This window comes from Protopterus annectens, chromosome 1.part0 (genome assembly GCF_019279795.1).
Source record: "Protopterus annectens isolate FY-2018-M chromosome 1.part0, PAN1.0, whole genome shotgun sequence".
In the NCBI taxonomy this organism is placed as follows: Eukaryota; Metazoa; Chordata; order Ceratodontiformes; family Protopteridae; genus Protopterus; species Protopterus annectens.
The window spans coordinates 622077271-622090711 of NC_056725.1; the positions used below are offsets into that span (position 1 = coordinate 622077271).

At 37.3% G+C, this 13441-nt stretch overlaps 1 protein-coding gene across 3 annotated transcripts in view; it reads left to right on the top strand.

Annotated features, from left to right (window-relative positions):
* Positions 1 to 13441, top strand: part of UBR2 (ubiquitin protein ligase E3 component n-recognin 2) — a 5196118-nt gene that overhangs the window by 5032473 nt on the left and 150204 nt on the right. For all 3 annotated transcript variants that reach the window (XM_044061864.1, XM_044061881.1, XM_044061872.1), the window contains exon 46: positions 68 to 169. In XM_044061864.1, coding sequence (XP_043917799.1) covers positions 68 to 169 — 102 coding nt within the window. The remainder of the gene's footprint in view (positions 1 to 67; positions 170 to 13441) is intronic.

The window sequence follows — 13441 nt, forward strand, 5'->3', positions numbered from 1 at the left end:
TAAATGACTTCTTTTGGTATGTAAAATTTTGCTATGAAAATTCTGAGATGTTATACAAATTTTTTAGGGTTCGAGAATGTCAAATACTCCTTTTAGCTGGGAAAACAAAAGGCTGCTTTTATCCTCCTCCTTACCTTGATGACTATGGGGAAACAGACCAGGGGCTAAGGTAAGCTATGTAAAGATTTAAACATTTGTAATGTGGTCTTCATTTTTGAACCTATGCATATTTTTTTTATCTATAAACATTGGTTTTATATTCTTTAATATGGATTACAGATTATCTTAACACTTGCTGTAATGATTTATTTTATTTATATTTATTTAGTGGACATTCTTTGATCAGGATAGTCCAATTGAGAATTTTTTTACTGGAGGCCCTGGGAGAAAAGCTCCACAGTACAATTAAGAAAATTATATGGAAGTGGTAAAATATGACAAATCAAGTAGCTATTAAGAGTATAACAGCACATATTACACTTATGCAAAGTAGAAATAGTATAAGCAGGTAATTGTAAAGCTAGGGTAATCAAATTAGGATTGTCATCAGTGCACAAAAGTAATATTCATTGCATATTTTATGAGATAAGTTTGGTATAGATATTAATACAGTGGCTTTACTGTAACATGTTCCTTGCATTCTGAGACAGAAACTTCATTTTTTACTCACTATTTTATTTTACTTTTGTATTGTTTGTCCCCAATCCATTTTCCTGTTTGACAAATGGTCATATCTCTCCAGATGTTGCACCCTGCATAATAAAGAATTGTATGTCTCACTTTCAGCAAAAAGTGATTTTCAGGTACTTGATCTTATCTCCAAATAGGGTGTGTACAGATCTGCATTGTAGCCATTACATCATACACAAGTAAATATTTAAATACTGTACATATTGTATGTACTGCTTTAAACTTATGAAGTACTTTTGCCTCCTCGTTTGAATTGCTCTAACAGATAATCCATTCATAATACAGAACAGATAATTCCATTTACGACCATAATGCAATTAGCTCTACTCATTTCCCCCAATGGGTTGGTCTGTGGCATGCACATATAAAGCTGTGTAACATAAATCCCAAATCAATACCTTTCATAAATAAACCTGTGTTAAAAGACATGAAACTACATAAACTAATCAAATATAAAATAAGTCTATTACAGAAGCTCTTCTCTTCACTAGGTCCAAAAAACGCACATATTCTTTTGCAACCCATTCATTTAAATCCAAATATAAAACTGGGTAATAAAATGATAAATCTTGACCAATTTCCCCAAATTAAAAATGTAAATGTCTGGGATTTCTATGCCATTAAGGATAACTCTCTAAAGGACATAAAAATAAAATTTGAACTTAATAGTAAATATACAATAATTTTGAGACAAATCAAAGAGTTAGTATCTACTTTGGGTAATTTCCCTAATGAGGTTCAGGAAGAAATAAACATTGCCCTATCCCTCCAGAAGTGTCTAAAAATTAAAAACGAAATGTTGTCAATTATATACAGCTTATCTCAACCATTAAATATCAATCTTCTATTACATTTGCACAGTATTGGAGAAACAAAAACTCAGAACTGACAGAGGTTCACTTCTCCCAAGCAATAAATAATACAACCAGGTTTGCCCCATTCAAGAAATTACTATATGCACAATTAATGATAAATAATAATGCATATTATACCCCAGAGCGTCTTAACAGCTTCTTTCCAAATACTTCACCTCTCTGCCCCTTCTGTGCCCCACAGTGACAGCTGACCTCCTGCATATCCTATGGTACTGTAAATATGCACGGAGCTTATGGAACTCACTTAGGATTAAACTGGAAAAAATGGGTTACGGGAAATCCATCCTTCCATGGGAATTTTCTATATTGCATGTGGGTCAAAAGGGCCTTCCCACTAATGAAGTGAGAGTCCAGAGTGCTCTCTTTATGCTAATTAAGCTTTATATAACACAGAACTGGTTGGACCGTTCTAAAACAAACTGGGAAAATTTTGCAAAGATGGCATCCAAGTATAGTCTATCCCATAAAGTAACTACTGAAAATATTAGCAAACACATGAAATACCTTAACTTCTGGAGTACAACCTTAGACTGTATCCTGAAATAATATAAAATGGCTTTACACCTACTCTCCTATACTAGTACTATGGCTAGTCCGTCCATTCAAAGGAGTTAACTCATTCAGTTCCTTTATAGTTACTTCAAAGTGTTAATATAGTAATAATAATAGTGTAAGAATGTAGCACTATATGTAAATAGTTGTACATGTGATGTTTTCATATTATCTTCTTTATTAACTACTGATTTTTCAATTTTGTGCCATTAACGATAGTTTGAATTACTTCAGTTAAGAATGTCATGTATCTTTTAATAGTATAACGTCTCCTGTCATATTAAGAAAGTAAGCTTTAAATGTTTTGGTTGGTTATGTGAATGTTTATTGGCCTTATTTGTCTCTGTATGCTGACCAGTTTCAGTAAAATGTTTTTTGTAAATGTTGTACCAAAATAATGAAACAAAAGTAAAATAAAGCTTTGAAAAAAAAGAAATAAAAAAAAAAATACTGTACATATTGTATGTACTGCATTAAACTTATGATGTACTTTTGCCTCCTCATTTGAATTGCTCTAACACATAATCATTTCATTTTTAACATTTGTTACTCTTCTGAACTGAAAATGGCCCATGCAGATCAGTGTTTTGTTTGGTTAAAGATTAAATAAAATAATATGGGGAAACAAGTCCTGCTGACCGCAAAGCTGTGTTCAACCACAAACCAAATAAAATGAACAAAAATGTACAGCACAGCAAACCAATAATAGGTAAATGGCAAAGAGCAGTATAAAATCCAAACAGACTTTTATTCGAACACAGGTGAGTGCTTTTGCGATAAAATCTACAATCAATTAAATGTCTACCAATAAAAAACATGCAGATACAATAGCCATAAAAAGTTTTAAAGATGCAGCTTTCTTTTGAGACAGGAACCATAAAAAGCTATTGCCATAAAGACACGCATAGCAAGATGCCTATTTAAAAAGCTTGCTTTCTTTCAGAACTGGCCTAAGATGTACTGATTCATTCAAACCTGCACTTCTGTGTGCTGATAATTTAAGAATCCATCTTAATTCTTTCCCTTCTGTGATGTTAGTGATATCACCCAACCTAAAACATTCATAGATTACTTCTACTGTCATAAACTTGAACGAATGGTTAGTGGATAAAAGGGAAAGAATTAAGATGGATTCTTAAATTATCAGAACATAGCGGTACAGGTTTGAATGAATCAGTACCTCTTATGCCAGTTCTGAAAGAAAGAAAGCTTTTTAAATGGGTATCTTGCTATGTGTGTCTTTATGGCAATAGCTTTCTGTGGTTCCTGTCTTAAAAGAAAGCTGTGTCTTTAAAAAAAAAATGATGGCTATTGTATCTGCATGTTTTTTACTGGTAGATATTTAATTGATTGTATTTTAAGTATCTGAGATGTTACTGGTTTCTTGTATGGTCTGAAGAAGTGATTTTATCGCAAAAGCGCTTACCTGTGTTCGAATAAAAGTCTCTTTGGATTTTATACTGCTCTTTGCCATTTGCCTTTTATTGGTTTGCTATAGTGCTGTGTTCTACATTTTTGTTCATTAAATAAAATAAAATAATTCTGTTCAACTCTTTTAAATGTTATATATTTTATTTTGTATTTGTTTTGTTTAAAGATTATAGGATCATAGGAGATTACTAGGTTACTGGCGTGCGACTTAAATAGGATATGCTGGAGGGACAGATTTATTCTCCTTGTCTATTTCTGACCGTGGTTAGCCAAGTAGTAAATGAGAGTAAATGATAGTTGTAGTTGTTTACAGCCGTGATAATAAGCTACTTTTCATTAATTTTGTAATGTATTTGGGAGTGAAACTGTCCTGTACTGGTGCAGAATAGGACACGAAGAAGAGTATGTTGTCATTGGAGAATAAAATCGGTCATTTTTTTTTATTCATCTGGAGGAAAATCATTCATTAAAGACAAAATGTGTATAATAAAGGAAGAAAATGAAAAGTGCATACCCTGTCTGAGTTGGTGTCTATGCAAAAAAACTGGGTTGCAGATTTTAGTAAACTTATTTTAACTGACTTAAAGAATACAGTTTTTAAATTACATTTCTAAAGACTGTAAATTTCTGTTGGTGTCTATGCTAAGGGAATACAGGATTATTTGAATCTAGAATAAAATATAATTTTTAATTTGAAGATGATATTGGTGTTAGTGCTCATATAAAATTAACAAGTGTAATATTAAAAATGATGAAGCAGATGTTAAGTTTGCAGCTATAAGCTTTACATGCTCTTGGAGTTATTTATATAATCACTGTGACAGATTTTGCACAGGTAATGACATTACAGTAATGTTTTTGACTTTGAACGTATATTTACAGTTCAGAGCTATATTCAGTCTACAAGTACTGTTCTGTATGTAAATGTATAATATTAACCCTGAGATACTTCAGAACATCCGTTCATTTATTTATCTTTGTCTTTATGGTATCTATATATGATTTATTCATTGGGTAAGTGAGCTGATTTGAGACCCTTCTCTGCCATGACCCAGGCTGTAAGGCAGATACAAAAGCACCACGTAATTGTATACATTTAGTGATGAAAATAATGCAACTACTGAAATAGGTAATGACACATTGCATCAACAGAGATATATGATTCTATTTGAATAGTTAACACTGAAGACGTACCACAGTATGTCGACCATTCATTATATCTTACAAAAAACCAAAATGACACTAAGTACATTGAAAAAAGAAACATTTACTTTTCTGGTGCAGTACCCATTGTCTGACCACATTCAGTTAAAATTTGTTTGAATAGTTGCAGTGTTACAGGAAGGGCTTTTTAAGTTAAGAGGCATGTTAGGCTTAGAGGAGGGTTAGGGTTAACATGCATTACTAACATGGAGCAGAATAAAATTCCAGTAACACAGAAAATGTATTATGATGTGTTACAGCTGGCAATGCAAAGTTCTGCATCAATTCCTCATGTTTCCTGCTGTAGTTTCTAGCTTACCGGATAGTCAACCTCCTTCTTTTAGGAAGTCTGGCAGGTCGTTCAGGGTATATCAGACTTGCAAGCATTTGTTTTCAAATCCTGAGATCCAGATGTAATTTCTTTATCCAAAACTGCTTCTGTTAAACAGTTTACTGCTGCTAACCACATTCCCTTTAATAAGGATGGGGAAGCAGTAGATGAGCTGGGGAAGAAAATGTATTCCTCTTACACTCTGGATGCCTACAGACAGCTCAGATACTACTTAGACAAAATCCAGGCCTTCAGAAAAGTTGATCAGCTGTTGCCTCCTATGTAGTTAAGACTGTGAATAATTTCTCCCTAATTTTAGTAGTCTTGTCATTTATGGATAGTGATAACATGTTAATATTCTCCCTGACTCTCTGTTATTAGTATTTAAATTAGTCTTGTCATTTATGGATAGTGGTAACATGTTAATATTCTCCGTGGCTCTGCATTATTAATATTTAAATTACAAAGGCTAAAAATTTCATGGGACTTTAGGGCTAGGCAGATTCTAAAGATCATCACAGATCAATAGCCTAGAGCATGCATGCCAATGACAACCACAAGACATTATTTAGCAAGGTCCAAAACCTCCAAAGCAGTACACGGTGTGCTGAAATAATAATAAATTGAAACAACTATATACTGAGCTGGAGGTTACAGCAAATCTACTGATGATAAACTTCTGTTTTACCCCGGTTTCTCCATAGACTCCTCTCAGGAAATACCCCCAACCATCACTAGGGAACAGGTCCTCAGTGCAGTCTCCAAGCCTATAAACACTGCAATGATAGAACCTGATAATATTCCAGGATGTCTCTTTAACTCATTTATTCCAGAGCAGCTCAGGAAATGCTGCCTGCTTACTTCCACTATAGGAACAACAGTGCAGCCTGAGCTCTTTTTCAAATAATCCATTTGTAATGCCATACAGAAAACAAATGCTCATAACTGTTTAACCATAAGAGCTAGACTAAAAATGTAAATGTGAAAGTTGTTCAGTAGGCACTGATCTTTCCATTGGTGTAAATGTTAATAATGTGTATCCAAATTATTGTTAAATATTTGCCAAGGAATGATGATTTTATGCACATCTTTTACCTTTTTGGTAAAATAAATCACAATTACTTGGAGAACAAACCATTTAAACCCATAAAATTTGTAATTAATTTGTATGAATGTCAGCTTTAAAATGATATATGAATGTTTACTGCATGATGCTCCTTTAGTAAAATATTCACAGAAATATGATTAATATTATATTTCTCATCATCTGCTAATTAAACAAAGCATAATATCTCCTCACCTGTAACAGACAGAGCCTACATATCAGTGTACAAATTGTGTGGCTCAGTGTCAAGCTTCAAAATGAACTATTACTTAGCATGTTAGCATGTTCCCTAGCAAAGTTATTTACAAAATATGAAAAAATATTATAATTCTCATAACCTAAGTCCTAAACAAACTGTGATATCTGTACATGTGCAGCATACACACACAGTTATTTTACCATGTTGTAAGTACTAATACTGGCTCCAAAATGAGGTATTACTTAGCATGTTGACATGTTCCCTAGCAAAGTTATTTACCAAAATATGAAACAATGTAATACATTTCACAACCTAAGTCATAAACACACTCTGATATATTTGTACATGTGTACAGCATACAGATAGTTATTTTACCATCTTAAAATGAGGTTTTACTCAGCATGTTGATAAATTCCCTGTCAGACTTGTACAACAAAATATGAAAAATATCAGTGGCAGTTGAAGGCATCTGGAGTGTCCCATGCGGGTTCAGGCACCTAGGCAGTGAGGCATTTCCCTGTGGTACATTTAGCTGGGGACACATGGCTGAAGTGACAGTCAGCTGCAGAGAAATATGGCTGTTGTGCATTATCTGTGGGCAAAGAGATGCACATACTGCCATGCTCACAGCTTTAATAACCAAATGCATGGAGGCAGAAGAAGTAATAAGTGTTGTGCTCAGTGTACAGTACATATGTATGTAACTACAACATGTAGAAGTGTGCTACAGCATGGAGGAAATCCTGCAGGCTGCTGTAGTCACATTTATGCTCCAGTATGCATTTTTGGTAATGTTCCCTAGACACTGTGAAGGGGGTAGTGGTCCACACACACCGATTGTAAAGGCACTGCCCATTGTGCACTGCTTTTTTACTGCCACTGACATGCCTTCTGGCCAGCCTGCTGCTGAGGCCTGCCATATTTCCTGCTGTCTCATGTTCCCTTGGTAACCATGGACATTGTTTTCCCCCTGTGTATTTGGTTATTGAAGCTGTGGGCATGGCAACACATTCTTCTCTTTGCCTACAGAGAATTTGCAAACGGCCATATTTCTCTGCAGCTTACTGTCACTTCAGGCATGTTTCCCCAGTCAAATGTACCACAGGGAGATGTCTCGCTGCCTAGGTGCCTGAACTCGTCCCATACCCGTGCTTGCAATGTGATAACAAGTATTAGTAATGTGAATAACAGTGGCAGCTGCTGATGGTTTTACCTGACAAGTGATAATGACCGCAAAGGTAACCACCATGACAAACTTCTCCAAAGCTAACTTTGGGCTCCTAAAGACAGAGGTGCCTAACTTCACAGCACCCATGCAAATGGAGAATAGTTGCATGACCACCAAATCATACACCAGTGCACTGTATGGACACGTACACAAATGCATGGATCTTGCCATGCCCAAAAGAACCAAGATGCTCTCCTTCAAAAAAAGGAAGTCAATCTGGTGGTCCCCTGCCATAAACAAACTCTACAACAGAAGGAGGAAACTGATGCAGAATAAGGTGAAGTCCCAAGACTGGAAAAACTCCCTTATCTGCCTCAACAAAAAGTTGAGATCCCTCATCAGATCCTCTAAAGCTAGCTATGAAAACAGAATTGCAGCAGATAGTAAAGACAGCCACAAGGCCTTCTATGTTTATGTAAAGAATCTCCACGGCAATACCTAGATTTGCTCTGAGCTACTGCACAATGGTACCTCCTATACCAAGCCAACAGATATTGCCAATATACTGGCCAGCAGATTCAGTGCTAATTTTACCCCCCCCCCCCAAGGACCAATCACAATACCAATAGATTGCCAGGCACCCAGTATTACTGCTGCACAGGTTAAAACAGCACTGTCCAAGGCCAAGAATACAGCTTGTATGGGACCTGATAATATCCCTGGCTGTGTTCTACATGAACAACAGAGTGAACTGACACCTCACCTGTGTGAACTGTTCAATCACAGCCTCACCTCAGGCTTTGTCCCTACCAAATGGCACACAGCTATAGTCATCCCTCTCCACAAAGGAGGAGTGACTATAGACCCTGGGAACTATTGCCCCATTAGCCTGACAAGTCTGATATGCAAAACTATGAAACGCATCATCATGGACCTAATAAACAAGGATATAGGGAATATCTAAACTCTGGATCCCACACAGTTTGGTTTTGTGAAGGGGAGATCATGCCTGCTCAACTTGGTCGACTTCTTTGAGTCAATCACCAGAGCTGTGAATGAAGGCAAGGTGGTTCATACAGCCTACCTTGATCTGGCCAAGGCCTTTGATACCATTCCCCTCTGAGGAATCATAGAAAAACTCACTAAGCTAGGCATCAACCCCTATATCACTAGGTGGGTTGCAAACTGGCTCACAGATAGAACCCACAGTGTGAAAGTAGCTGACTCCAAGACAGACTGCCAACCAGTCACAAGTGGAGTCCCACAGGGATCGGTCCTGGGTCCTGTCCTGTTTGGTATCTACTTCTCTGAAGCCCAGGCCAACACGAAGGGACTCTGGCTGACAAAGTTTGCAGACGATTGCAAGTTGGGAGCCATTATTAACTCCTGAGTGATGTTGACATCCTACAGAAAGGCCTCACTGAGACCAATGACTGATGTCAGAACCATGGCCTTAAGTTCAATGCCTAAATATGTGTCGTCATCCCCTTTGGGGAAAAACCCTATTCCCATGAATTGCCACATCAATGGTAGTCCACTGAACACAGAAGGCATTATAAGAGATCTGGGAACACAGGTTGACAGCAACCTCTCTTTTGACCACCACATTGCCACTGTGGTCAGAAAGTCCTTTGATGTGGCACATGTCATTACTAAGGGTTTTGCATTCAGGAAGAAAGAGGTCATTGTCTCCCTCTCCTCTTCCCTCATTAGGCCAATAATCGAGTACAATGCCCCATTTGGCATGTACCTCACTAGACACCTGCAACAACTGAAGAGGCCTCAAAAGTACCTCACAAAGAGGATCCTAGGCCTTAAACACTTGTCCTATATGGACAGACTCAAAAAAACTCCAACTATTCTGTCTCGTATCGCCAACTTAGAGGTGATCTCTGCTTGACTTACAAAGTATGTCTGACCCAGCTCTGTTAGAAATGCTACATCTAAAGAAATTCCAATCCCTCTGCACCACACACTCCAGAGACCTCAACCTCATTACCACAATCAACAGAACGTGCTGGAGGGACAGGTTCATAACTCAGAGACTGCCCATGTTATGGACTAGACTTCCCATACATGTCAAACAGAGCACCTCACTGGCCCTCTTCAAGAGAAATCTTGATGAGTATATGGGAAATAGAAAATTCACCCTGGGGATCACTCCAGTGGCCTCTATTCAACAGAGGCACTGGGAACTAAGGTTGGGTGGCACAATGCCAGGGTAATCCTATGAGCTAGGCTTGTAAAGGCTCTAGGGCTATTAGCCTAGTACACACCTATGAACCTATGACTCAGTAACTGCACGTAAATTAATAATGTGATAATGAATTGATTTAATTACTGCAAGGTTCTGCATGCTCAGACAAAGGTGATAATTGCTGCACATAACCTGTTGAGCAGATATTCATTACATTCCTGGTGCAAGTGTAATGTAAGACTGAGTCATTACCATCTGTCAGGAAAAGACCAGAGTAATTTAGCAAAAGTTGTATAACACTTGCATAATTACTGAGCCCACAAAAATAACATCAGAAATATCTAAACTGTTTGATCCATGAAGGAAATTCTAAAAGTAGTGATAACTTATCAGACTGACCCATCCCTATGATTAGAATAAAGCACATAAGTGACAAAGGTAGAAATATTGTTCAAAATATCTGTTTGATCAGTGCTGCAACTAGTGTAAAATCAGTGACAACATATCTCACTTAGCCTTTCCTCTCACTCAAACATGTTTTGCTATATCATATGTAAGTTATCCACTTGACACGTAGATCCCTGGAAAGATCTGCCTGGGGTGCATGACAGTGTAGCTAATGTACATTTAGATGGAAGGGTGTCTGGGTACACAGAAAGGCCGAATAGGTGGCTTTATTATATAATATGTAATACAGGTTCATAGGTGTTTACTAGGCTAACAACCACAAGGGCCTTTTTAAGCCTAGCCATTGCATCCCAACCTTGTGGTGAAACTAAGGGGAAACAAAAAAAATCTCAATCAATGCAAATGTGCTGCTGCCCTAAATCTGGACCTAATATGTTTTACCCAATAAGTGTCAACTAAAGTAGACGTGAACTCCTATTAAAGCCATTGAAGTTCACAACTTTTAATTAAACTTTGGCTACTGAATAAGAAACCGTTTGCCCACTGAGAAAATATTACTAGTAATCAGTCCAAAAAACATCCCCTAAGGCTGTGTTCCTGACACTACACTGTTCATCATGTGTGCTTATGAAATAGAATCATTGCTCATACTTGAAATGGATTTGATATGTGGAGGACTTCAACCTGCTCTGCAGAGTTCACGAACAAGCCTCACTCCTCCACTTACTGCAGTTTTTTTAATCATGTGAAACAAGACTGAAGATATCTAGATAAGTTCTAAACACAGTCAAAGATAACAATTTGTCAAGTACAGACTAACAAAGCATCCAGAACAGCTACCTCATCCACTGCATAAAGTGATATCACTAGTATTCAAGCAGCTAAACTACTAATTATAGCTGTATAGGCTAGGCATCATCACTGATAACAAACTTAGATTTGACTTAGAGTTAGCACACCACTAAAACAACACATCAAGCTCTATGTAGTGTACATAGGGTTAAACTTTAACACCCAAATTACAATTGCAGTTGACCATGGACTAATTTTTCATGACATTAATGTTTTCATCTTTAAAATGAGAGAATTCAAGGACAATAAAATGTTGCATAATTTTGTAGTTTACTCAAAAACAGAAACTGTGCTCAAATAAATACATTTAATATACCAGGTTACACCCACAGCTGTAGGATACAGGTTAGAATTACAAAAGCAGAAATAGCAGGAACAGAACATTAAAAATAGAAAAAAATTATTTATGTTTATCTTTCAGTTATTATACGTGAACAGCAGGAACAGAGACAGAACAGACACATCAGACTTGTGCACTTTTGAGGTCATTCTATAACCTTAGGCTAGTGGCTGAGTTACTTCACACCTGTCGGTGGGGGCATTAGGTGTGTATGCATGCATCAAACTTCAAACATTTTGCTATGATGCCAAAATGACCATAGCATTTATATATGTGATTATAACTTTAAATACTAGACAGTTTAATACGGTTTATTTTTACTTCAACTATTGTACAATCAAATCCAAATAGGATTCTTTTTTAAGACTTTTTTATTCCACCTCCTAAATTCTTCACAAACTATTCAGGAGTAGTACCTCCTGTGGCCATCAATGAAATCTCACACAGTTCTTCAAAATGGCTCATTCAGTGGGTGCCTGGTTTATGCCATCCAGGTATGGTGAGGTAACAGAATGGTAACCTGTCCACTGCTAACTACATTAGGAGACCCAATGAGGTGTGGAGAGCACATAAATTGCTGGGTCCTGTTGTGAAGTACCCATAGTAGGCAGAGGGTATATTGTCATTTTTCCCTATGACTGGACTGGAAAATACTAGTCTGGGCTGTCATTCACATACCTGAAATGCTTTTTACGTACTATTCTCAGTACATCAGGCTTCCATAGGTCCAATTTTGACCAAGCTCCTGTTCGTATGCAGAACTGCTGCAGCAGCATCAGTGGCTTCAATATCCTTGGAAAACTAGTCTACCTAGAACTGTAACTGTTTACGGTCATGGCTCATAGCTTTGGCGCTCTTCTTAAATGCTTGAGTAAATCTTTTTGCAACACATGTGGTGAGAAGGTGGTTTAAGGCCCAAAAGTTATAACTGGAGGAAGATGAGAATTTTTTCAGTAAGTCTTCTAAGTATAAGGGGATTGATAAGGCACGTTTTAACAGTAGCGGTTACCAAGTGCACAAAGCATTATGGGGCACGATCATTACTGAAGTGCACTAGCGGTTGAAATGCTTGCAATACACCTCAGGCACTGTTCCAGGATTTATTCTTAAACTGAATGACATAGGAACTGAAAACAAATGGAATTTTCCACAGAAGAATGAATCATTTCTCTTACATGCTCACTTACACATATATGTACTTTAATATAAAAAAAAAAATCCAAAGAACTGAACAGTGGCTTCCAATAACAACTTTAATTGAATAAACAAACAATGTTTGTCTCAGATGTTCGCTGTTTCACTCCCAACCTTCACTCTCTGTCTCACACACACAGACACACATCGGCTTGCTGTGATCACAAGAAGATACGGAGTGCATAGCAAGCCAATTTTCTCAATAAAATTAAATATGAACATTACCTTACTCCACAATGAAAACTAAGTTGAGAAGGTAACTGACAAAATTCAGGTGCTTTTTCAACTTAGTTTTTAACAGTGCAGTTAAAATGTGACTGTAAAGTTACTCGCATTTGTGGAAGGCCCTCTGGTATAACAGCATACAATTTCTAGCACCTCAGAGAGTGCTCAGATGTAAGCACCAAGGCGCCAAGGGATGGTACTCGGAGTTAATAGCATGGAACATGACCTATCGAGCACTGTTCAGTCATTGCCTCCAAACAGGCTTTATGCCAAGTGAATGGGCAACTGCATCTGTTATCCAGTCTACACAAAGAAGGGCCAACCACAGATCTGGGAAACTACCAACCCATATGCCTGACTACTGTCATATGTAAAGCCATGGAAAGAATAATCGTGGGCATGATAAAGACATCAGAAACCTTCAGACATTGGATCCAGCTCAGGTTTCATGAAGGGCAGGTCACACCTTACTCAACATGTGGACTTCCTTGAGAAGGTCGCCAAAGCAATGGATGAGGGCAAAACTGTGTATACTGCCAACCTTAACCTGGTCAAAGCATTTGATACATTACTCCACTTAGATATTGTAGATGAGGTAATGAAATTAGGTATAAATCTCTGTGTCATCCACTGGATAACCATCTGGCTCACAGAGAGAGACTCACCTGTCC